General features: G+C 40.9%; 1 protein-coding gene across 2 annotated transcripts in view; it reads left to right on the plus strand.

Moving 5' to 3' along the window:
• Nucleotides 1-25,240, plus strand: part of LOC127454415 (leucine-rich repeat-containing G-protein coupled receptor 4-like) — a 121,820-nt gene that overhangs the window by 91,275 nt on the left and 5,305 nt on the right. For both annotated transcript variants that reach the window (XM_051721612.1, XM_051721605.1), the window contains exons 6-18: nucleotides 576-791; nucleotides 1,770-1,841; nucleotides 4,926-4,994; nucleotides 6,729-6,800; nucleotides 6,910-6,981; nucleotides 7,164-7,232; nucleotides 9,999-10,070; nucleotides 13,912-13,977; nucleotides 14,111-14,182; nucleotides 14,508-14,579; nucleotides 23,864-23,989; nucleotides 24,257-24,354; nucleotides 25,140-25,196. In XM_051721612.1, coding sequence (XP_051577572.1) covers nucleotides 576-791; nucleotides 1,770-1,841; nucleotides 4,926-4,994; nucleotides 6,729-6,800; nucleotides 6,910-6,981; nucleotides 7,164-7,232; nucleotides 9,999-10,070; nucleotides 13,912-13,977; nucleotides 14,111-14,182; nucleotides 14,508-14,579; nucleotides 23,864-23,989; nucleotides 24,257-24,354; nucleotides 25,140-25,196 — 1,133 coding nt within the window. The remainder of the gene's footprint in view (nucleotides 1-575; nucleotides 792-1,769; nucleotides 1,842-4,925; nucleotides 4,995-6,728; nucleotides 6,801-6,909; nucleotides 6,982-7,163; nucleotides 7,233-9,998; nucleotides 10,071-13,911; nucleotides 13,978-14,110; nucleotides 14,183-14,507; nucleotides 14,580-23,863; nucleotides 23,990-24,256; nucleotides 24,355-25,139; nucleotides 25,197-25,240) is intronic.

Consider the following 25,240-nt stretch of genomic DNA (forward strand, 5'->3'; position numbering starts at 1 on the left):
TTTTTGAAAGATTTTATGAAAAGCCTGTGGATGAAATGAATGGGGAAAATACTTCCAGAACCAAGACAACACTGTTGCGCTCTATCACACAAACACTGACTTGTTAATAAATATATAGGTACTGAGTCAGATATTTTAAGCATCTACAGTATTTGACACAGCACTGTTTGCCTCGATTACAAGCCCTCAGGGAGCCTGCAGGGTGTGGCCCCCCCTCCCTCTTTAAATCCACTGAAGGGGCCCATGAGGGGGTCCAGGGCTCCCACCTGGGCTGTATAAGAAGGAAAGCCAGTGCAGTGAGATCATGGAAAAGGCTTGTGTTGCTTTAACAGTGCAGTGCTCAGAGACTGCTAAGTGCTAACTGATGTTTTAGCACCTATTTGACAGTAGACACTCCCACTATGCATTCTCTCCCAGTGGCGTATTTGTTGGGGTGCCTGCACTGATAAGAAAAATTGTTGTGTGTTTTCAGCTAATTCTCTCACACATTTACAGTACACTATATCTACAACATAGCGGCATTCAGTGCATGTACATTTTTAGTAAATCTCTTCCTCTCTGTCTCTTTCTGTCAGGCGATTGGATGCTAACCACATCACGTCAGTGCCTGAGGACAGTTTTGAGGGTCTGCAGCAGCTCAGGCATCTTTGGCTGGATGACAACAGCCTGACTGAGGTTCCTGTCGGCCCCCTTCAGCACCAGAGCAACCTGCAGGCCCTGACGCTGGCCCTCAACCGGATCACACAAATCCCAGACAACGCCTTTGCCAATCTCTCCAGCCTGGTTGTACTGTGAGTGCCTCAATCAGACCAGTTTTACAACCATGTTCAGTACTGTTAGTTGACTTTAGACAGTTGAAAGTTTCTACCACTGATGAATTTACCTTGCCCTGTTGCCTTTCACCACACTTCAGTTAAATCCATCAGTGCAGTGCACTAACTGTGGTCTTAGGCTGCTCGTAAAACACCAATTCAAATAAACTTGCACATGATGAAGTACACACACAGGTAAACAGTGGGATGGATAGGGGATTTTGGAGAGAGAAAAAAGGAGAAAGCAAAATGTACCCTTGTGTTTTGCAAAGTGAAAAAACCTTCTCTCTCTGTGTTTCTTCTGGAGGCTTCTCTGTGGGTCTGATTTACCAATTACATTCCAGTTGCTGGAAAATATTTGTTTTAGGAGTGGAGGCCAATTAATCCGTTAAGTAGGCTGAACAAACACACAGACCTGCACTGTGAAGTGTTCAGCAGAATGGCTGATGAATTATCCGTTCAGAGACAGAAAATGTTTGCGTTGGTGTTCTGCTGAGAAGTGCATCTCTTTAATAGCTGGAAAAGTAGAGAAAAATAGACATCCCTTGTCATCAAAAAAGTGATAAATTGCTCAGATTAATGCTGCATAGATCACGTGAGAAGTTTTTTAATTCTTTTACCTGTCAGGTTTTGTCCTCTATATAATCTTATGATTATTTTTCCAGGGCACTGTTTAAGGCGCATAAAGTCATTTTATCACACAGAACTCTCTAAGCTCTTACTATATTTTATCTTTGATTTGCACACCTCTGATTAGTTAACCAAAATTTTGTGTTGAAAATTCTATATGTGGGGGGAAAAACGTTGTGGAGGCTGTAACAATTTCATTTGTGTGAAATGCTTTTGATAATGACTGAAGATAATGATAAAGAATCAACAGATGCACACAAAAACATCATTTAGAAGTGGTCACATGTGATTGTTGCTTCTAAATTCTTAATTGTCTGTGTCGTTTAGGCATCTACACAACAATCGGATCCAGGAGATTGGAAAGAACTGCTTTAATGGACTGGACAACCTGGAGACATTGTGAGTTCCCCTTCACATGCATTTAAAATCACACTTCCTGCCATTAAAGGGAATGTAGCTGCATGTAATGGTACATTTACCTCCTGCTGATTTTACTTTGTAGAAGAGCATCAAGGCTGCATTTGTTTAACCAAACCGTTTGCTAATTTTTATACCCATTTAATAATGAATTACTACAGAACATGGAAACTTCTCCACTTTAAATAAATTATGTGTGGGCTCAAATAAAGTTGTTATTCTGTTTGTGCAGTGTTTAGTGTGATACTTATCGCCTGTTCTAGCGCCTTCCTCTGCAAGTCTCAGGATTACAGAGAACAGTGGGAGCGTTCAGTGAGGAAGCTTTAGCTGACAGTTATTTAAGTTGTTGGTATGTAACAAAACAGAGAACACACTAGATCTGAAACAATTTGGTGGTACCCACATGGGCAGCGACAAAGGTTGCAGGTTTAATCCCATCGCGACTCTTGAGCTGAAATCTACAAGCTGCACCGGAGGAGTTCATTTAAGTGTTAACAGCCATTTATACTGTAAACACACTGCATGAAAATTAAGCACCAGCAGTGTTTGTTGCGTTTGTGTGAGTGTGTGTGCAGGCGTGCGCCCGTGTGTGCGTGCGCGCATCTGTGTGTGTGTGTGGGAATCATATGACAGAGCAGAGTGGCACCTCTTGTTCATTCTGTAGCATGCTGTGCATGTGACTGTATATTATTTAATTAAATTACATCCTTCTGCTGTTTAATGATCACACGTGGCCATATCCAGAGGTTTTTTATTTTCAAATTGTCATTTATTTCATCTCAAATTTGTCACATCTCATATAATTTTGCTAATGACAGCATACTGTAATATGGTACCGAAATTAGCAACAAGATGATATTGTACCGTTTTAATTTTTTGGTATCGTGGTACTTCGTTAGTACCGGTAAACCACGCAACCCTAGCACTGATACACCATGGGCTCGTAAGTGCACCAAGACTGTGCGCTATGTCTTATCCAATTTTCATGAGAGCGCTAATTCTAAGCGCAATTTTCGTGCCATCGCAAAGCGCAAGTGGGCGTGGGTGGGAGTGTTTGCGCTATCTGCGGGTTAATTGTATGGTAATGAAGTAGCACAAAGTGCAGTTTGCTATTTTCCTGAGAAATAGGTCACTACGCTAAGACGTTTCAGTACCACATCTGTTTTCAGCGCAAAGTCCAAATTCAGTTCCTGCATTTGCAGTTTGGAGATTACACCAGCAGGTGGTAATAAAGTTCATGTCCAAACTCTTAAAATATAGTGGAACATTAAATTATGCCCATTAATGGTTTTAAAATGTATTTTATCTTTTATTTTCTATATAATTTTAATATAAAACACTTTGAATTGCCATTATGCCTGAAATGTGTTATATAAATAAACTTGCCTTGCCTGTGATCACTGTTGTAGCCCTTTTATGAAACAACAATGTATGAGATTTGTGTTAAACTATCTGTAGTTCATGGTTCGTTTTTCAATTATTATTATTATTATGTTTATATTTACAATTGTTTTTATGAACTAATTTGTATTGGTATTTTTCCACCTGTTGTCGAAGAGTGATTTTTAAGTCACTGCAAAAGGGGCCAGTGGAACAGCTTGGAGAGGGTAAAATGTTTGGATTTGGGATGATTGTTTTGACTACTTTATATTTTATTATATTTTCATTTTGTTTGAAGTGTAATTTGAATGTCAAAATATATATATTTTTTTTTTTCATGTTTCAATAAATAAATTACATTTTTCAAAATCAAAATCGATCGGTAGAAGTGACATGCATGCCGTTACAATCACTGTTAATATTAGCCATGATTTGTGTGTCAGTAGATGAAAATGAATAATAATACTTAAATTCTCTGTAATTTAATGGAGCCTACATCCATATCCTGAACCACATTTTCCATGCGTATAAAAGGATTGTGTCACATTCAACACGGACACAGTTAATGCACAAAATAATGTAAGTCCACATTTCTGTTCTTCTAATTCATTGCATACAGTCCATTTACACTACCAACTTTTTATGAATGTGCTGTCTTTGTTTATTTCACCGTTGCTTGACATGGAATGGACTATATTATAGAACACAGATGCTGCAATAACCGGAGAAGAATCTCCAAATTAAATTGCGCATGACCCAGCCTGTTAGTGATTTGCACGCACAATTTTGGCAAACCCACTTGCGCCTAGACTTAGCGCATGCTTGCATGAAAATACCAAAATGTCTTTGCCATGCCTATTGACTTTGCGCTTATGACTTATGGCTCAGCGCTAGCGCTCTTAAAATAGGGCCTCATGTGTTTTGAGTATTGTGATGTGAGTAAAGATCAACCTTTATTAAGTCAGGAAACTCAATGAGTCATTAGTGATTCGCTTGAACTCAGTTAATCAGGATTTACAGTATAACAATAAAGGACAAAGAGTCTTTTTAGGACTCTCAGCTTAACCTTATTGCCTCCGTTCTTTCTCTCCACTTACCACAGTTCGTTTAGCAAGCATCCACCGCATCAGGGAGGAAGAGGCAAGGGGAAGGGGAAGGCAGATAGCCATCGCTGACTCTGCTTTATTTACTTACTCTGGCCATAATTATGGCAGGATGAGGACACACCAATGTCCTGTGCCTGCAGGAAGGAGAGTGGGACACGGGACAAGGGCATCGGGGGGTAGAGAGGAAGTTGTATCGTGTGGCAGCCGAGACAAATAATAACACTGAAGAAATCAGCAGACCAGCTGTCCTGTCTGGGCTCAATGGACAGCAAAATGGTTTTATCTGAACAGATTTTCTTTTCTCTTTCTTTTAGAATTGTTTTCCTTTTCATTATGATTGTCTTTTTGTTTTGGCCAAAATTTACTTCAAAGAGACAGTTCAGCCATAAATAAAAATTATATTACATTATATTATGTATAATTATATTACTCACCCTAATGTTGTTCCCAACCTGTATGAATTACTTTCTTCCCTGGAACACAAAAGGAGACAGCAGACAGAATGTTAGCCTCGGAACAGAGCTCACAACAGAGGTTTTATCCTAATATGAATAACTTTCACCTGCCTGTCTCCTTTTAGGGATCTAAACTTCAACAATCTGAAGACCTTCCCTGAGGCCATTCAGACTCTGCCCAAGCTGAAAGAACTGTGAGTGTCTACAAATGCATATACTCACACTTTTTTCCAGTCATTACAATAGTTCTTCGAGTCATTTATTTTGGGGTAAGTTAATGATAGCATTAGGGCAAGTTGGCATTGTTACATCTTAGTAAAAAAAGATGGAATTTCTGAACAGGCATAGTTTACCCAAAAAGGTTATCATTACTCACCCTCATGCCATCACAGATGTGTATGACTTTCTTCTGCTGAACACAAAAAGAGATTTTAGAAGAATATTCCACCTCTGTAGGTCCATACAATGCAAATGAATGGTGACCAGCACTTTAAAGCTCCAAAAAGCACAGACAGGCAAGTATTAAATTAATCCAGACTCCATGTCTTCAGTATTTTCATATTCAATATTTAAGTCCTTTTCACTAGAATTGTTTACTTCTGGTCACTCTCCAATGCTCTTTCATGGGAGGACCAAGTTCATACAGCCTCTCACATGACGTAAGCACATTGGCATGTTCACGCAAGAACTGACACAATACAACTGGAAGTGCAGCTTGTTTTATTCACATTTATGCATTTGGCAGACACTTTCATCCAAAGTGACTTACAGTGCACTTATTACAGGGACAATCCCCCTGGAGTAACCTTGCTCAAGGACACAATGGTGATGGCTGTGGGGATTGAACCAGCAACCTTCTGATTACAAGTTATGTGCTTTAGCCCACTACACCACCACCACTCCTATTTACAAGAGAACACTGTTCACAAGCTTCATTGGTTTTGCTTTAATTTGAACATGTCAACGCGCTTACATCACGCGAGAGGCTGCGTGAACTTGGTCCTCTCATGAACGCGCATTGGAGAGCAACCAGAAGAAAACGATTATAGTGAAAAGTACTTAAATATCGATCTGTTTCTCACCCAAAGCAATCAGATCACTTTACAAGACATTAATTTAACTACTGGAGTCATATGGATTACTTTAATGCTGACTATCTGTGCTTTTTAGAGCTTTAAAATGCTGGCCACCATTCACTTGCATTGTATGGACCTACAGAGCTGAGATATTTTTCTAAAAGTTTTGTTTGTATTCTGCTAAAGAAAGAAAGTCATACACATCTGGGATGGCATGAGGGTGAGTAAATGATGAGATAATTTTCATTTTTGGTGAACTATCCCTTTAACTCAGAAAAAATTTAATTACAAATTGATGTGATTTACAGGTGCCTCTCCCAGCATTAGAAAATCGATCTAAAAGAAAGTAAGACTAGAATCATCTCATTATACAGTTTAAACTCAAGGGCCCCAAACAGGCATCTGTCCACTCCCTTACCAATGTGCATTGTAATCCATAGACTGGGAGGAAAAAAGCTTTGCTTTGAGTTGCAGTGCATTAAAAACTCAGTTGTGTACCAAGGTGCCATCTAGTGTTGAGAAGTAGAACTGCTTTATAATAGGATAGGTTAGGATAGGATTGGATTAGATTGGATAAACAATAGTTACAACAGAGTTCAATACAAAAATACAAAAAGTAGTGTGACAAGAAAATAAAAATACTATATAGTGAGCATAACATTTAGAAAAATTCCTTGTGTAAAAATGTTGTACAACATGGAAAGGTTCTTGTGCAAATATAATAGTAATAAAGTGAGCTGTGATCAGTAGCAGCTATGAATACTGAGGGAGATGTTTTTCTGATTACTCGCCTCACAGAGCTTCTTAATTGTTGGATTAATGATTTTCTAATGATTCCTCCTTGTTTGCCAGTGGATTTCATAGCAACAACATTGCATCCATCCCTGAGGGAGCTTTCCATAGGAATTTACTGCTGCGCACAATGTAAGCACATGCTGACTCAAACATCAATGAACAAATGCACAAGTTATTCAAAAACACGTTATGATTTTTCATTGACCATAAGCATCTGATCTTTTGTATCCGTCTACAGCCATCTCTTTGACAACCCGCTCTCCTTTGTGGGAATTAGTGCTTTCCAAAACCTGTCAGACCTGCACTCTCTGTAAGCAGAACCGTTACTAATGCTCCACAACTGATCTAATGACACTGACCTTAACGTGCCAATTGCTCTCAATTGAGTTATAGGACACCTGTTATTTACCTGAGCATATGCATTTTATTCGCCATTTACCTGCTTCTACTTTTGTCTCTATTTATTCATCTTTTATTTGGTGCATATTTCAGAATGCTGCGTGGTGCCAGTATGATGCAGGATTTCCCTAGCCTGACTGGAACAGGAAATCTGGAAAGCCTGTGAGTTCATTTTTAACAACAACATAAATACACACAAAGTGTCAAATAAAAATCAACAGCAAACCATTTATATGACACTTCCTATTATGAAACAACCAAAGAGGTCTAAAATACCTGGAGAAAGCTATTGTATGCAAAGTATGCAACCTGATTGCTGCCATCTTTGGGCACTCTAAGCCGTAAATGTCATGTGATTAATGACTCTGGAGCCGCAGGAAAGTAACGCGCACAGCCCCAAGCCCATCACTAGCCTTTGTCCTGAGCTGTGACATCAAAGGCAGCAGACAAGGAAAAGTAAATTTCACCACTTTTAAGAGCCCTACAAAAAAGTGGTCACTGGAAAAACATCTACTATAATATAATGAAATATTTGCATATACAGTACTGTGCAAATGTTTTAGGCACTTTGAAAAACTTTCAAAGTGAGGATTTCTTAAAAAAAAAAAATGACAAATAGTTTTCATTAATCAATTAACATCATATAAAGTCCAGTAAACAGAAAAAGAGCTAAATCAATATTTGCTGTGAACACTTTTGCCTTCAGAACAGCACCAGTTCTCCTACTTACACCTGGACACAGTTTTTCTTGGTTGTTGGCAGATAGGATGTTCCAAGCTTCTTGGAGAATTCGCCACAGTTCTTTTATCTATTTAGGCTGTCTCAATTGCTTCTGTCTCTTCATGTAATCCCAGACTGACCTGATGTTCAGTGGGGGGCTCTGTGGGGCAATGCCATCTGTTGCAGGGCTCCCTGTTCTTCTATTCTATTCTATTCTGTTTGCAAAAAGAATTTTTGTGAGTCTAACATTTATATTTCCTATTGACACACTAAAGTAGCAGATATAAATAACCATTTTAAGACAAATGTTTTTGTGAAACATCTTATGTGCCTAAGACTTTTGCACAGTAATGTATATATATGTTGCTTGAGAAAAAAAATTACTTCTTCAGAATACAAGGTTACTTTTGAAAAGCTGTCAATGTAGACAGGCCCTTTTTATGGCAGCAAAAAATTGTAGTTACAACATCTACCAGCAGGGGCTAACTGGACTATACTAACCAGCTAAACCTTGACCCTTGGAAACAACACATGGATGGCACAGTACCTGAATTGACAATAAATTACAAAATACAGGGTTCTTATGGTCATCCAAAACCTTTAAATATCAGGGTATTTTAAAATTGTGTTTTCCAGGCCTGGAAAATTCATAGAAGTTAACACAATCTTGGAAAGTAATGGAGAGCTCATGATGAAGACCAAATTTTCTTGTGTAGAGCAAAACTTGCTCGCAAGCCATAGTGATTTGTGAGTGAATCCTTTTTTAGCATGTTAATTGGTTGAAATGGTTCACAAATAAGTCTTAATGATTCATTAGAGAACTGGTCTGAATCAAAGTGATATTTAAAAATTGGTTTCCAGAAATCCCAAATGACTTGAAATGTCATGGAAGTTCATTCATGGAAGTTCATATTTAACCTTGTGCGACCCCCACGTACACGTGTGGATGTTGTATTTTGGCTTCGCTATACACAACTCATAATTTCATTTCATTTAAACCGACTGATCTCAGTTTAGAAGACTCTGTACGTCGAAAGTTTAAACCTTTACTGACAGCCCATGTCATGTGACAAACCAACATGGCACCGATCACATCAAAGTTTGTCTTTGGGAGAAATGGCAACAAAACTACATCTGGTAATAAACCTAATTAAGTTTTCATTGAAACTTGTTTGAGTCAAAAGATCTGAGTCTCTGGTTTCATCCAATATGCCATTTCTTTGTTTTTTTTTATTTTTTATTTTTTATTTGACCGATTTATCGTGAAATGTCACGCTGTTAAACACATTATACACTAATGTGTACAATAGCACAAGGTTTTCATTTGAAATCCAAAAGGATGACAATACGGTGCATTTCGAACTGTTCTGAGACCAGTGCAGACAGACAGCACACTGGTAATTCACTAAATAGGGAGCAAGGGAGCAACCTATAGCTTTCCTATGAAGCCGAGTGCATTCAATCCAAACTTCCTGTCAGAAGTTCAGTTTCAGGCTGCAGATGATGTTTGTACCACTTAACATGATTGGCAGACATGGGACAATGTTAATCAGTACAGATCCAGAATTTATAATATATAAAAAAAATTTAACACGGTTGGCAGTGATTGGACGATGTCGGCCATTACTTTTATCAGAATCAAATATGCTAATTTCTGATTGGTAAAATGCTTCAGCACTGGCTATCACTTGTTTGTTTGACAGTGCAAAGAGAGAACATTGAGATTTTGTTGCCACGGTAGAAAAAACATTGTAACATAAAAGTCAAGTCAAAAAAATTTTATTTGTAGTTTTTTATTTGTGCTTTTCCCAATACACATGTTCCAAAGCAGCTTTACAGAAAATCAGCTGTAATATCTGTAACATTTCAATAACCAACACTCCTGGAAACAAAATAAACAATTTGATTTAAAAAAAAAAAACAGATTTTCTATAGCTTGGTATTATTTAAATTTTTAAACTTAGTCCCAATGTTCACATATGAGGGCATACATTTTTAGAAAAACTATTTACTCTAGAAATTATTATTATTATTATTTTTAATAAATTTTTTGCATGTTTATTATGCTACTCGTAACAAATCAAAATGGAAAATGCACACAGCAGTCACTCTCGGGTCTCAGGAAGATAAAGAATCACTTTTTAATGTGTGGGCTACTATATAAAATGCTTTTACAATTTATAAATTTTCTGTTTTTTTGTTGTTCAGGACTTTAACAGGAACTAAAATCCGAAGCATACCAGCAGACCTATGTGAGGATTTGACTGTGCTGCGTACACTGTAAGTCACACCAGAGCTTGACACACAAACCCACCTCACCATTTAGTTCCACTCATGTGTGCGCAGACACACACACTCACACATTGTCACAACACACACAGACACAGAGGACAGGTTGAACTCAGATGCGGGAGCTTTATTGGAGATACTGAAATGGGTAAGTCAACAGAAATGCGAGGAGTAGAGAACCTAGCTTGGCAATAACAGAGTTTGTGTCCACAAGGAGCATACAGGTGGATCGCCACTCCAGGAAGTCGAAGGACGATGATGACACTTGGGAATATCATGGATGTGGGATTAATGGGTGAAAGTGTAGCTTCTCTGGGGAAGTCAGATGAGCAGGTGTGTCTAAGATTTCCTAGTGGAGACTAGATGTGGATGGAGTGGTAGGGTGAGGATTTATAGAGGTGAGGTAATGTGAGATGAATTGGGATCAGGTGTGGGTGATTAATAGCTGGGGAGAGGGAGCGGAGTGTGGAGTGAGAGAGGGAGACTCTCACTCCCCCCAAAGGGTTACTCTTGGCACCCAAAAGATGGATGAAGAGGGCAGGAAGGAATAGATGATAGGGAAGGATCCAGGAGGCGATTATGAGGCCAAGGAGGAATTGGTGGATGATCTGTTGGCCAGGGAGGAGTCTGTGGATGATTAGGAGGCCAGAGCAGTGACCATATGGCAGGGACTGGGTCAGGAGGCCTGGGAGGTGACCGCATGGCAGGGACTGGGTCAGGAGGCCTGGGAGGCGACCACAGGGCAGGGACTGGGTCAGGAGGCCTGGGAGGTGACCACAGGGCAGGGACTGGGTCAGGAGGCCTGGGAGGTGGCCACAGGACAGGGACAGGGTCAGGAGGCCTGGGTGGCAGCCACAGGGCAGGGACTGGGTCAGGAGGCCTGGGAGGCGGCCACATGGCAGGGACTGGGTCAGGAGGCCTGGGAGGCAGCTACAGGGCAGGGTCTGGGTCAGAAGGCCTGGGAGGCGGCCACAGAGCAGGGACAGTATCAGGAGGCCTAGGAGGTGCCCGCAGAGTAGGAACAGGGTCAGGAAGCTTGGGAGATGATTTGGTCACAGGAGGTGGAGACTTAGGAGGCGGAGCCATAGGCGGACCTGGAAGCGGAGCAACTGGAGTAGGGGTTGGAAGGCTGGGAGGTGGAGACCGTGGTGAAGCAGGCAAGATTGTAGGAGGTGGAGTTGCTGGGGTTGAGGGTGGAGACATGGAAGACTCAGAAGGTAGAGCTGAGGGAGACTTGACATAGGCAGGTGGAGCCTGGAGAGGTTCGACGGGCGGCACCATGGAAGGCGGAGCCGTGAGAGGCTCGAGGGCCAAGCCATGGAAGGTGGAGTCATAGGAGGCGGAGCCATGGAAGGCTCGAGGGGCGGAGCTGTGAGAAGTTCAAGGAGCGAAGCCATGGAAGGCTCGAGGGGCGGAGCCATGGAAGGCGGAGCCGTGAGAGGCTCGAGGGGCAAAGCCATGGAATGTGGAGCCATGAGAGGCTCGAGGGGCCAAGCCATGGAAGGCGGAGTCATGGGAGGTGGAGCCAGGGAAGTCAGAGCCATGGAAGACAGAGTCTTGGGAGGCAGAGCCATGGAAGGCTCGAGGAATGAGGCCGTGGAAGGCTCGGTGCAAGGAGCTGTGGAAGGCTTGGACGAAGGAGCCGTGGAAGGTTTGGACGAAGGAGCCGTGGAAGGTTTGGACGAAGGAGCCGTTAGTGACTGGGAACTGACTTCTGTGGTCGAGAATACAGACAGAGACTGGGGAACGACCTCCGTGGTCGTGAGCACTGGTGGTGACTGGGGAACGACCTCCATGGTCATGACCACTGGCGGTGACTGGGGAATGACCTCCGTGGTTGTGAGCACTGGCGGTGACTGAGGAACGACCTCCGTGGTCGTGAGCACTGGCGGTGACTGAGGAACGACCTCCATGGTCGTAAGCACTGGCGGCGACTGGGGAATGACCTCCGTGGTAGTGACACTGGCATCGACTGGGGAACGACCTCCGTGGTCGCAAGCAGTGGCAGCGACTGGGGAGTAGGAGCCCTTCTTCTCCTCCTCTTCTTCTGGACAACTGGGAGCGTTGTTGCAGGAACTGTCGAGGCTAAAGGCATTGGCTCTGGGACGGTCGAGGCTACAGGCATTGGCTCTGGGATGGTTGAGGCTACAGGCATTGGCTCTGGCTCATTAATCGTGGCAGGCATGGGCACTGGCTTATTAACCATGGCAGGTATAGGCATAGGCACTGGCTCTTTAACCGTGGCAGGCATGGGCACTGGCTCATTAACCATGGCAGGCATGGGCATTGATAATCCATGAGGAATGGTCTTCATGTCCAAACGCACCAACATCATTGGGGGATCATTCACTTTAGAAGATAAACTCTGTGGTCTTCGGAGCAGGCGGTGGTGCTGGCACGGGGTTCCCGCCATAACTCACAGTGTAAGGGGGAAATGTAACCTCCGTGGTCGTTACCGCTGACTGCGGTGGGGAGTCGACCACTGGAGCTTGGAGAGGGTGAATCCCCCCCCCCCCCCCCAATTTTTTTTATTTTATTTCGGGGGAATGTATGGAGAGGAGTTACCCTGGGGTTTGATAATAACGGGGGGTAATGGATGGCCAGCGTCACTCGTACATATTCCTCAATAAACAAAATCTTCCTCTCCTGGAAAACACATCTAAGTTCTGTCAACTTATTACCACAACCACCATATCAGACTCCAACCTCAAATCCATTTATGGAATGGGATTGAACTTTCACCAAATTACAGCCCTTTTGGAGGTGGGGAGTCTTTCCTAATAGCTCCAGAAGTGGACTAGTCAACTCCATAATCCTGATGAATGTGCTCAGTGTTTAGTGGGATATTGGAAGCCCCCGCTGAGTCCACTTGGTGGACTAGTCTTCTGTCTTGACACACACAGACACAGAGGACAGGTTGAACCCAGATGCGGGAGCTTTATTGGAGATACTGAAATGGGAAAGTCAACAGAAATGCGAGGAGTAGAGAACTTAACTTGGCAATAACAGAATTCGTGTCCACAGGATCGCCACTCCAAAGTCGAAGGACGATGATGACTCATGGGAATATCGTGGATGCGGGATTAACGGGTGAAAGTGTAGCTTCTCTGGGGAAGTCAGATGAACAGGTGTGTCTAAGATTTCCTAGCGGAGACTAGACGTGGATGGAGTGGCGGGGTGAAGATTTATCGAGGTGAGGTAATGCGAGATGAATTGGGATCAGGTGTGGGTGATTAATAGCCCGGGGAGAGGGAGTGGAGTGTGAAGTGAGAGAGGGAGTCCGGTGTGGATGTGACACACGTAGTCAACTTTTTAAGCAGTGACACACCACTCATAATAGTTCCTAACACATGTCAGTTAAATGTCCATGAGCGGCCAGTGATGTGCCAGCTACAGCCTCGGGCACTCAGTAATTAAACATCAGTCGCAAACCCTTAACACACAAAGGTTAGCCGTCACTCAGATCACACACACAGTCACTGAAAAGCCTTTAAGACCCTGCTGTCAGTCAAGATATAAACATATGCTCCGCTCGTAATGTCAGTCATAACCAAACGCTTCCCTCCATCTCGGCTTCAAACACACACAGACACACACCATCACACAAACTGTGTGCATCAGTCAAGCATCATCCACCTCACAGGCCCGTGCGCAGTGGCCTGTCGGGCACAGCTGCAAGTTTTAAAGTGATGTCTAATGACCTCCCAAAGGAGAGCGAAGCAGAGACAGGCCTACTCACTGCCTGGGTGCTTGAACACATCACACATCTTTAGTTCCTGTCTACACTTCATCAAAACATTTCAATTCCTTTATTGTATGTATATTCTGACAGGGATCTGTCCTACAATGAAATCGAAGACCTGCCGTCCTTTCAGGGCTGTGTTAGATTGCAGGACATGTAAGTTTTATTAGAATGGAATAGTTCTCTACTGTTTATGTACAGTTCAGTTCTAACATATGAATGAATATACTCTCTAACATAAGCATGATTGTCTGTGCATGTGTTAATGAATAACTATTTGTTCTTGCAGAAGTCTACAGCATAACCAAATTCAGCAGATAGACAGAGGTACTTTCCAGGGTATGACCAGCCTTAGAGTGCTGTAAGTATCGTATTCACTGTCAGCCATAAGCAAGTCATAATGTACATTCAGCCAGAAAGGGTTGATGTGCTGTGCTTTAACCTCGGAAGTGTTTATTTCCGATTATTATTTATTATTATAATGGTAAAAGCACTGTAACTTCAGAGCCTCAATTGGCATATTACTTTATTTGACTTGTTATCCAGTTCTCATCATAACATGCTAGTTTCACAGTAACACACAGTATCCGGACATGCATGAGGTTGCCCTGAATTCTCACTCTTTAACCAGAGCCATCTGTATATGTTTAATCTATGTATATTTTTGTTTTCTTACCACTCTACAGAGATCTGAGCAGAAATCGGATCAAGTTCATCCACAGAGATGCCTTCCTTTCTCTCAGCGCTCTCACCAACCTGTGAGTGTTCAGTCAAAGTGCACACAGTGGCTATTCTGCTCTCATTATCATTCAGATTTATAAAGTAACATAGTATTTCAGTGGAACAGATACAACCAAAGAAATTTGGATTTAATTGTGGTTGTGTTTATTAAAGGTATAATGGAATGCAATTCTCACAAGTCATTGTTGCATACTGTATATTAGGGGTGTAAATATTTGCTTTGACAATGATTTGATTCAGTTACGATTTTACGATTGCAAGTGTGATACTGCTTTTATACAACAGTTCAACAAACAAGTAAATAAAATACTGAGGAAAAACTAAAGACTAAAGAGAGAGAGAGCGATTGAACGTGTGTGATTACCTGCAATTGTCGCGACTCCCAAGCAGAGAACAGTAAGCTATAGCTTTAGCAGGAATAATGTACAGATTTTGCTGTTTCGTAAGGAAATTGGTACTTTAATTCACCAAAGTGGCATTCAGCTGATCACAAAGTATAGTCAGGACATTATTGATGTAAAAAACAGCACCATCACTGTTTGTAAAAAGTAAATTTTGATCAAATCTAGACAGGCCCCATTTCCAGCAGCCATCACTCCAACACCTTATCCTTGAGTAATCATGTTAATTGCTAATTACTAGAAAATCAGTTGCCATAATATCAAACACAGTTGAAAGCTATTTGGTTTGTTAAGTGAAGCTTAACATTGTCTTTGTGTTTGTTTTTGAGTTGCCACAGTATGCAATAGACTGGCATGTCTTAAGGTCAATATTAGGTCAAAACTGGCAAAAAAGAAACAGCTTTCTCAAGAAACTCGTCAATCAGTCATTGTTTTGAGGAATGAAGGCTATACAATGCTTGAAATTACCAAAAATCTGAAGATTTCATACAAAGGTGTAGACTACAGTCTTCAAAGACAAAGAACAACTGGCTCTAATAAGTACAGAAAGAGATGTGGATGGCCAGTTGTACAACTAAACAAGAGGATAAGCACATCAGAGTCTCTAGTTTGAGAAATAGATGCCTCACATGTCCTCAGCTGACAGCTTCATTGAATTCTACCTGTTCAACACCAGTTTCATGTACAATAGTTCAGAGAAGACTCAGGGGTACAGGCCTTATGGGAAGAATTGCAAAGAAAAAGCCACTTTTGAAACAGAAAAACAAAAAGAAAAGGTTAGAGTGGGCAAAGAAACAGACATTGGTCAACAGATAACTGGAAAAGAGTGTTATGGATCTTAACCCCATTGAGCTTTTGTGGGATCAGCTAGACTGCAAGATGCATGAGAAGTGCCTGACAAGCCAGCCACATCTATGGCAAGTGCTACAGAAAGTGTGGGGTGAAATGTCACCTGAGAATCTGGACAAACTGACAGCTGGAATGCCAAGGATCTGCAAAGCTGTCATTGCTGCACATGGAGGATTTTTTGATGAGAACACTTTGAAGTAGTTTAAGAAGTTCTGAACATTTTTTTCAAATTGTAATAGTAATTTTTCATGTTATTAATGTCCTGACTATGCATTGTGATCAGTTGAATGCCACTTTGGTGAATAAAAGTACCAATTTCTTTCCATAAGAGCAAAATCTGTACATTATTCCAAACTTTTGGTTGCCAGTGTACATCCTATTTGCTCTGTGTAAAAAATTGCCGTCCCAGTGGTATAGCCTCCCTGAGCATTTCCCTGTAGCCGATTCGTTTCTGTCCTCCACCATGCTTTTTTGTTATTAACAATTTTTTATTGAATCCATAAACAAATTTAAACAAACAACACAAGAATACACGGAATCAACTTTTAACAATTATGTGCCCACCCTCCACCCAACATACATCCCAGTGGTCAAACATTAAATAACCACAGACACTCATATAAACAAACAGTCCAAAGAAAATATTCGATGACATAACAAAAACATATACAATTAACCAACATAAAAGAAAAAGGGTTCCACATATAATTTTAATTAAACTCGTCCCTCTCCACTGCACCTCCCTGGCAAACTTCTAAGAAGGTGCCCCACTTCTTCCCATATGCACCCAAACTGCCCAGCCGTCTATGTGACATCTCTTCAAACTCTGCCACTCTGCCCATCTCGGTGCAACACTCATGAAATGAGGGCGCATCAGCCGACTTCCATCCGCTTAGTATTACCTGCCTGCTGATCATCACGCTGGTAAGGACCCAGTTTTTTATATGTTTATTCATTATGTTAATACCTGCCCCATCACCCAAAATACAAAGTCTGGGACAAAATAAAATCTGAGTGCTCAAGACATCACAAATAAAATTCTGAACCTTCGACCAAAACTCTTGAATTTTAGTACAGAACCAAAAAACATAGGCTACATCCCCATCCTCCAACTGGCATCGCCAGCAAGTAGGTGTGTCTTTAAGGCCAAGCCTATACAATCTGGAGGGAGTCCAATAAAAACTATACAGAATCTTAAATTGAATGAAGCACACCCTTGCATCTCTAGATGCAGACCTGACGTTTTTTTAAATCTTACCCCATTCTAATATTTTCAAAAGATCTCAACGCTCTATTTTCATACAGGTCACCCAGCGTAGCAACTCCCTTCTCAATCCATTCTGTCCAGCAGAAAGGGGAATTGTTAATGCACAATTTAGGGTTTAACCAAATACTTGCGGCAACGTTCAGGTAAATGTCTGAATTGAACACGTGGGAAACTTTTTCCACACTAAATGCATCTGCGAGATAACGGGATGTGTCTTTACTTCTCTGGGCACCTCCTGTTCAATAAAGAGCCAGGGAGAGGCTCTCTCAGGCGGAATCGATCAATGCGGCAAATGTCTGTGACCAAAAGCATAATAGTAAAACAAAATCTTGGGGAGACCTAACCCACCTTTGTCAATTGGCCTGTGTAACTTGTTGAAATGCATCCGAGGACGTTTCCATTCCAGATAAAAAATATAGCTATACTATTGTAATGAAGTTGGCAGTGTTGGCAATGACGATGACGAAGACGATGACGTAGTGTAGAGAACCCAAGTGCAGTTTATTTACAAAGTGAGAACCAATAAACCTGACTACAAAACAAAACATGAACATGAACATGGACTGGACTAGACTTGACTATGGCTTGGCTTGGCTTGGCTTGGCTTGGCTTGGCTTGGCTTGGCTTGGCTTGGCTTGGCTTGGCTTGGCTTGGCTTGGCAACAGCGTACCAAACACATACATTCATTCAATATTTGACTAAGGACAATGGAAAACATGAGGGCTTAAATACAAGGACATGGGGGAACATAAACCAGTGAACAAACAGAACTGATAACAAGATAATTAAACAATAAACCAATGAAAACATGACACATGAACATGGAGGGAAAACATGAAATCACATGACAAGGGAACAGGAACTAAACTTTTCAAAATAAAAGACATGAATCAACAAAATACACATGACAACTATCTAATTGTTTAAAATAAAAGAGGGGAACTTCAATGGGGAGAGACTGTAGTAGGTAGTTGAATTGTGGAATACAATACATTTTTATAACATTAACCTTTCCAGTCATAGATAAATGTAGTGAAGCCCACCTGTCCACATCGCTCGAAAACCTTTTTATTAAAGGGTCAAAATTAACTCTGACTAAATCAGACAAATTTGCTGGGAATAAAATCCCCAAATACTTAATGCCCTGTTTGGGCCACTGAAAGGTGCCTGGCTGAAAAGCCGTTACCGGGCAGTACGCTGTCAGAGCCAAAGCTTCAGATTTAGACCAATTAACTCTGTATCCCAAGAACTTAGAAAAGTCATTCATAATTCTGTGGAGGCAAGGCATAGATCTAGTAGGGTCAGAAATTAATAATAAAATATAATCTGCGTAAAGCAAAAGCTTATGCGCCATACCTCCTGCCACCACCCCTGGAAAATCGTCTTCCCTTCTTATCGCGGCTGCTAATGGTTCCAGGGCAAGACAGAACAATAATGGGGAAAGAGGCCAACCCTGCCGGGTGCCCCCATCCAGAATAAAATAATCTGAAAGTAATCCATTTGTTTGTACCGCTGCTACAAGGTGTCTATAAAATAACTTCTATAATGTATTCCATCAGACGACATTCAGCGCTTCAGCTCTGCCTCTGCACTTTTAATATTCCCTTCCAACTCCACTAGTTCTCATGCTTTGGACTTTTTGATGAATGAGGTATATTGTATGATCTGACCCCTAAGAACCGCCTTAAGTGCCTCCCAAGCCACGCCCACAGTGGATACTGAGGACCAGTTGGTCTCCATATAAACATTGATTTCAGCCTTTAACATTTGTTGGAATTCAGGATTTTACAAAAGGGATACATTAAAGTGCCAGCTGTATGATTTATTTTTCTCCGTATGTGGCAACACCTCTAAACATACCAGGGCGTGGTCCGAGACAAAGATGTTTCCAATTGAGCAATCCACAACAGATGAAATGAGGGACTTAGATATAAAAAAAAAAAAATCTATTCTAGAATAAATCTTATGGACTGATGAAAAAAATGTATAGTCCCTACCAGATGTGTTCAAAAGTCTACAAATATCTGTAAGACAAAGATTTTTACACATCCTGTGACGCGTCAGTGTTGCTCTGGGGGGCTTGCACACTTTTGCTTCACTATGATCAAGGACTGAGTCCATCAAAAGATTAAAGACTCCTCCCATAATTATATCATGAGGGATGCCAGCGGCTTGCAACATTCCTTCAAGATCTATAAAAACGCCCTGATCATCAACGTTAGGTGTGTAAATATTAGCTAAAATCAGTCGTTGTCCCTGAATTTCTGCTAAAACAATAATGACTCTTCCTAATTTATCTTTAATCTGTTTGAGATGTTTGAATTGTAGATGCTTACTTATCAATGTAATGACTCCCCTGCTCTTATTTGAGCCAGCACTAAAGAAAACATGTCCACCCCATATCTTCCCAAATTTTTCAGCTACCTTTGGAGAAAGATGTGTTTCTTGAAGAAACACAATATCATATTTCTTACCTTTAAGAAAAGGAATAACCTTCCTTCTTTTTATGGGGTGCCCCAACCCATTCACATTCCACGTGGAGAGAGACAATCCACTCATATTAACATTTGACATTTTGACATATTAGAAAAAATAGATTGTGTGTCAAAAACAAGATTATAAAGACCACATTCCAACATTAGTGCAACAATCAAACCCCGAACCAAACAAACAGAAAAAAGAAAAACGTGCGCATTAACCCCGCGCACAACAGCGCCAACCAGCGTCCATCCCTCTAAACTCAAACAGTCCATGTACGCCTATGAGAGCCCACGCGACAACTTTGCCCGGGATTGCTCAAGTCCAGTGTTTCTATACAAATTTTGTGAGACAGAATTACATAACAAAGAAAATCTATAAAACAAACTCCAGCCAATAGGCATAATAAACACAAAGAACGTCTTTCAGATTCATCCACATACTGTCCCTAGGGTGTATTCCTCCCCAAAACAAGCTCCAGCCTCTAGTAGAACCAACACACACACACACACACACACACACAAAAATTATATATATATATATATATATATATATATATAAAAATAAAAAAAACGTTCAGTTTCCTCGGGCAGTCAAACGAATGTTCAGTGAGCCAGCTGTTTCATAAGTGCAGCAGGTGACCTAATCCTTCCAATGTCCTGCAAAAAATATTCCACAAAACAAACTTGTGGAGTGTTATTCCACAAAATAAACTCCAGCCGCTAGGTGGAACCAGCACAAAAAGAAACAAAAAAGGCGCCCAGCTTCCTCGTTCAGTCAAGTGAATGTTCAGTGAGTCAAGTTCACTTGGAAGCAACGTGAGAATCACACCATGGCTTAGTCCTATGTTTTTATGAAGGACAATGCTTGCTGAGGACATGTAAATACTTTGCGGCCATCCTTAGTATCTATTCTCAGTTTGGCCGGAAACATCAGTGCAAAAGCGACCTTCCGTTGATGTAAGAGTTTCTTGCACTCCTTGAATCGATCACGTTTCTCTCTTGTCGAATTCACAAAGTCTGGGAACAAGAAATTGCTGTGGTTCTTCCAAGAAAGCCTTCCTTTACTCCTCGCCTTGCGTAACACATGATCTTTATCGGATGATCTCAGAAATTTGGCCAGAATTGATCGGGGCCTGTCTCCTTCAGCCGATCTCCAAGCTGGAACTCTGTGAGCTCACTCGATTTCCAGCTTATGGCCTGTTATGTGGAGCAGACTTGGGAAGAGCTCGTCTAGAAATTCACCATATATCGGCCTTCTTCGTTCTCAGGAATTCCAACAATTCGAACATTGTTTCGCCGGCTACGATTCTCAAGGTCTTCCAACTTTTCCCAGACGCACTGCAAATCTGCCTTGGTCGCTAGCAGATTAGCAGCTAATTCCCTCTCCGATGACTCCAGATAATCTATCCGTTTCTCAACGTCCCCGATTCTTGTAACCAACACAGAGAATTTCGACTCCATGGCCATAATCGATCGGCGTATTACAGCAAGATCCTCCAAGTCCACTATAACCTTCGTAAGCATCACCAACATGCTGGACAGTTGACGTTGAATTTCTCCCGCCGCACCGTCCAAATTGAGTCTGCGGCCCTGTCTGGGGTATCAATTTGAGCACGTAAGTGTCTTTTGATGTCTCCAGAGCCCAAAGATTTTGAATTCTTTGACATGTTGTCTTCATAGAACAGTTATGAAACAGAGTGTATCAAATCTCACTGGTTTATGACACAAAAAAAATTTAAAACTAGCAAAGTTTGCAGAGCTCGCCATTCACACGTCCGACCCTTGCATGGTGCCACGCTACCTATCTCTCCTCCACCATGTTGAATGTTTACATCTGCTTCCAACACGAAAACTCCAGTAGGTAAGCACCTTGAGTATGTAATAATAATAATAATAATAATAATAATTAGTTCCATTTATATTGCGCTTTTCTAGACACTCAAAGCGCTCTACATAATATAGGGGGAATCTCCTCATCCACCACCAGTGTGCAGCATCCACCTGGATGATGCGACGGCAGCCATAGTGCGCCAGAACGCCCACCACACACCAGCTGTTGGTGGAGAGGAGAATACAGTGATGTAGCCAATTCATATATAGGGAATTATTAGGAAGCCATGATAGATAGAGTCCAGTGGGCAGATTTGGCCAGGACACAAGGGTTACACCCCTACTCTTTTGCGAGAAGTGCCCTGGGATTTTTAATGACCACAGAGAGTCAGGACCTCGGTTTAACGTCTCATCCGAAAGACGGTGCTTTTTTACAGTGTTTTACAGTGTCCCTGTCACTATACTGGGGCATTAGGACCCACACAGACCACAGGGTGAGCACCCCCTGCTGGCCTCACTAACACCTCTTCCAGCACCAACCATAGTTTTCCCCAGGAGGTCTCCCATCCAGGTACTGACAAGGATCAACCCTGCTTAGCTTCAGTAGGTAACCAGGCAGGTGCTGCTGGCTATGTATGTGTGTGTATGTGAGTATATGTGATTACTTAGTCTGTTGTATATCTCAGCTGTGATAAGCCTTAATGATTAAGTTGTTAGTTTAACTCTATTTCCCAGCTGTAGTGTGGTAGTAATCCAAGCGATCATGGAGCAAGATACATTGCCAGTGATTTCAAAGAATCTGCTCGCTGACTCAGATGAACGTTGGTAACTCAACTGGCTCACAACACCTAAAAATGGTCTTTTGTCACTAACTGCTGGCTAAGATCATTAATGTCACAGGGAAAAATGAAAAGATCTTGCTGCTTTTAACACATCTGCGCTCAGGGTTGGGGAGTAACGGAATACATGTTACGGGATTACATATTTAAAATACAAAATATAAGTAACTGTATTCCACTGCAGTTACAATTTAAATCATTGGTCATTAGAATACAGTTATATTCAAAAAGTATTTTGATTACCGAAGAGATTAATTTGCATTTTATTGTTATTTGTTTAATTTAATATTTAGTCTTTTCAGATGGAAAACATTTATACATATAAATGATGTGATCCAAAGAGGATTTGAGTAGCAGTGAAACACCTTCTTATGATGTGTTACATTAATACGAGCAGACAGAGAAGTTAGTTTGAAGTAAGTTTGGAGCAGAAGAAATAGAAATAAACCTTGTGTAAATTGTCAGCTTTATGCTAAGCTAAAATGCTATTTCTATCCATTTTACATGCACGTTACCAGGCATGATCATTTTTATTTTTTTTATCAAGAAAATTCACATTAGATCATATTTTTTATTTTTTTCTAGTAAGACCTTTGATATTAGGGCAAAAATCATATTCTTGATAATAATTTTTGTATTGTTTTCCTGTACAAATATCTAAACATCCTTAAAACAAGATCAATTTGATTTATCTTGTTTTAGAAACAACACTGCATAAATATTTAGGTTTTTCAGAGAATGTATTTTTAACGTGTATTTTGTCTTACTGTACTGGCAAAGTTTTTATAGTCAAAACAAGTGAAAAAATCTACCAGTGCTGAAGAAGTATTCCAAAGTATTTAGAATATGTTACTGACCTTGAGTAATCTAATGGAACATGTTACAAATGACATTTTACAGCATGTATTCTGTAATCTGTAGTGGAATGCATTTAAAAAGTAACCCTCCCAACCCTGTCTGCACTGCTCTTACACTTTAGTTTAGAACGCCATGGACACAAGTGGAGTGATTCAAACAGTAAAACATCTGAGTACTGTTGTTTTGAGACATCAGCACTCTTGGAACACCTCTCGTCCAATCAGATTCGAGGACCGGAACTAACTGTTGTATATAAAGCAATATATAAAACATAATATATCATAATTAGAGAAGAACTTACTTATTGAACTTACTTTGGTCATATGGACGCAAACAGTTATGAATAATGACAAAGAAAGCCAAACTCTGCAGTATCCATCCATCCATTTACCTATGTGGGATCGCAAGGAGTGAACTTGGCAGCTTAATTAAATTTTAATTTAAAGTGTACTTTAAATCAATCTTTCAATCTTGTGAGTGCCGCGTCTGTTGCGAGAAGGCTTGTGTTATCTGAGGCGGTCTCTGTATTACATTTGGGTATTTATATAGTAATATTAAATTCTGTAATCTGTGCATCATAATGTTTTTTTCTTTTTAACACCCTTACTGTATATAATTTTCTCAGCTTTTAATTGTTTATTAATAATAATATATAAAATATAAAGTATTTTGATGCAGTTTCTTTACCAGAGCACTTCTGATTAGACAACAAAGCCATACAGGGCTTGCTTTTGAATGCTTATGCATATAATTGCCTTTTTTCCATCATTCCATTAGGGATCTGAGCCTGAACTCCCTAGCCAGCATTCCCACAGAAGGACTGAGTGCACTGAACCAGCTCAAACTGAATGGAAATGTGGAACTGAGAAACAGCCTGATGGCTAAGAGTCTTTCTAAACTCCGGTTAGTGCTCTTCACAGCCCAGCTCATGAGTTGGGACTGATGACAGGTCATTAAAGTTGTTCCTATGTCCCAGTTCTATATGAATAATAGCGTGACTTGCCCATCCTTCACCTGTATTCTGTATTCACACACACAGTGTTCTCAAGAAATCAGAGAGACCTTGAGGTTTTCTTCGATTGAAAACCCTGATAATTAAGTTCCTCTTTAGGTCTACCCAGCAAGTGCGATAATTCCTGTTTCACTATCTCTCTGTCTTTGTCCCTGCAGGTCTATAACGGTTCCCTATGCTTACCAGTGTTGTGCTTTTGTGGCTTGTGACAGTGCAGGTAACCCAGCTGAGGAAGACGAGAGGAGAAGTGCATTTGGTATGACTTAACGCAGTTATACATACTGTATTAGCATATGACGTCAGCAGCTGTAGCTTGCTGCTTAGTGTTTGTTAGGCTTGGGATCGGGATCGATGCCTTTTTAACTCATCGACAATCAGAAAATGTTCCTGATGATTATCGATATATAACTGCATTTTTTCAGATATAAATAGGGCTGCTCTTTGCACAATAGGACATAGATTATTTACTCTTGCCATCACTGGACGATGTATTGTGTATATGTATCTTCCATATAGCCTACACAATGTATTTTTCGTTACAACTATTTTTATTTGACAGCTTGAATGAAACCTCTTCAAGGTTACATACAGAGAAATTCGCAGTTACACCAGTTACATACACTAACCTGCGAACACATCAATGTTCATTCTTCAAGTACAAAAACCTTCGTAACTTTTGTGTGTATGGTGACTAGATCCACAACTTTGGACTGTGCCTTGTCCTACCCACGACTGATTTCAATAAATGTTCAATGACCCTCTTGTGGTCTCCCAATGCTATTTCGCCAAACTACATTAACAGAAGACCAAGTCACAGTGAATTGGAAGGACGCAAATTAGGCTTCTAATTTAAATGATGGCTAATTTTAATGTGTTAATGCCACAAAAATGTATCAATAAAATAATGTGCCGATCAATAATCAATATATCAATATTTAATGACATCCTTAGTGTTTGTGGATGTATGTGATTGAGGTGATTTGGCTGTGTTTGTGTGTGGTATAATGTTTCTTATTGTTGACGTGCAAATAAATGTGTTAGGTGGTGAGGAGGACATGGAAAGGATTCCTCTGGTCATGCACTGCTCACCCTCACCGGGTAAATACAGTCTCATTGTCTCTGTCTCTTTTTGCTACAGCCAT

This window comes from Myxocyprinus asiaticus, chromosome 2 (assembly GCF_019703515.2).
Source record: "Myxocyprinus asiaticus isolate MX2 ecotype Aquarium Trade chromosome 2, UBuf_Myxa_2, whole genome shotgun sequence".
Lineage (NCBI taxonomy): Eukaryota > Metazoa > Chordata > Actinopteri > Cypriniformes > Catostomidae > Myxocyprinus > Myxocyprinus asiaticus.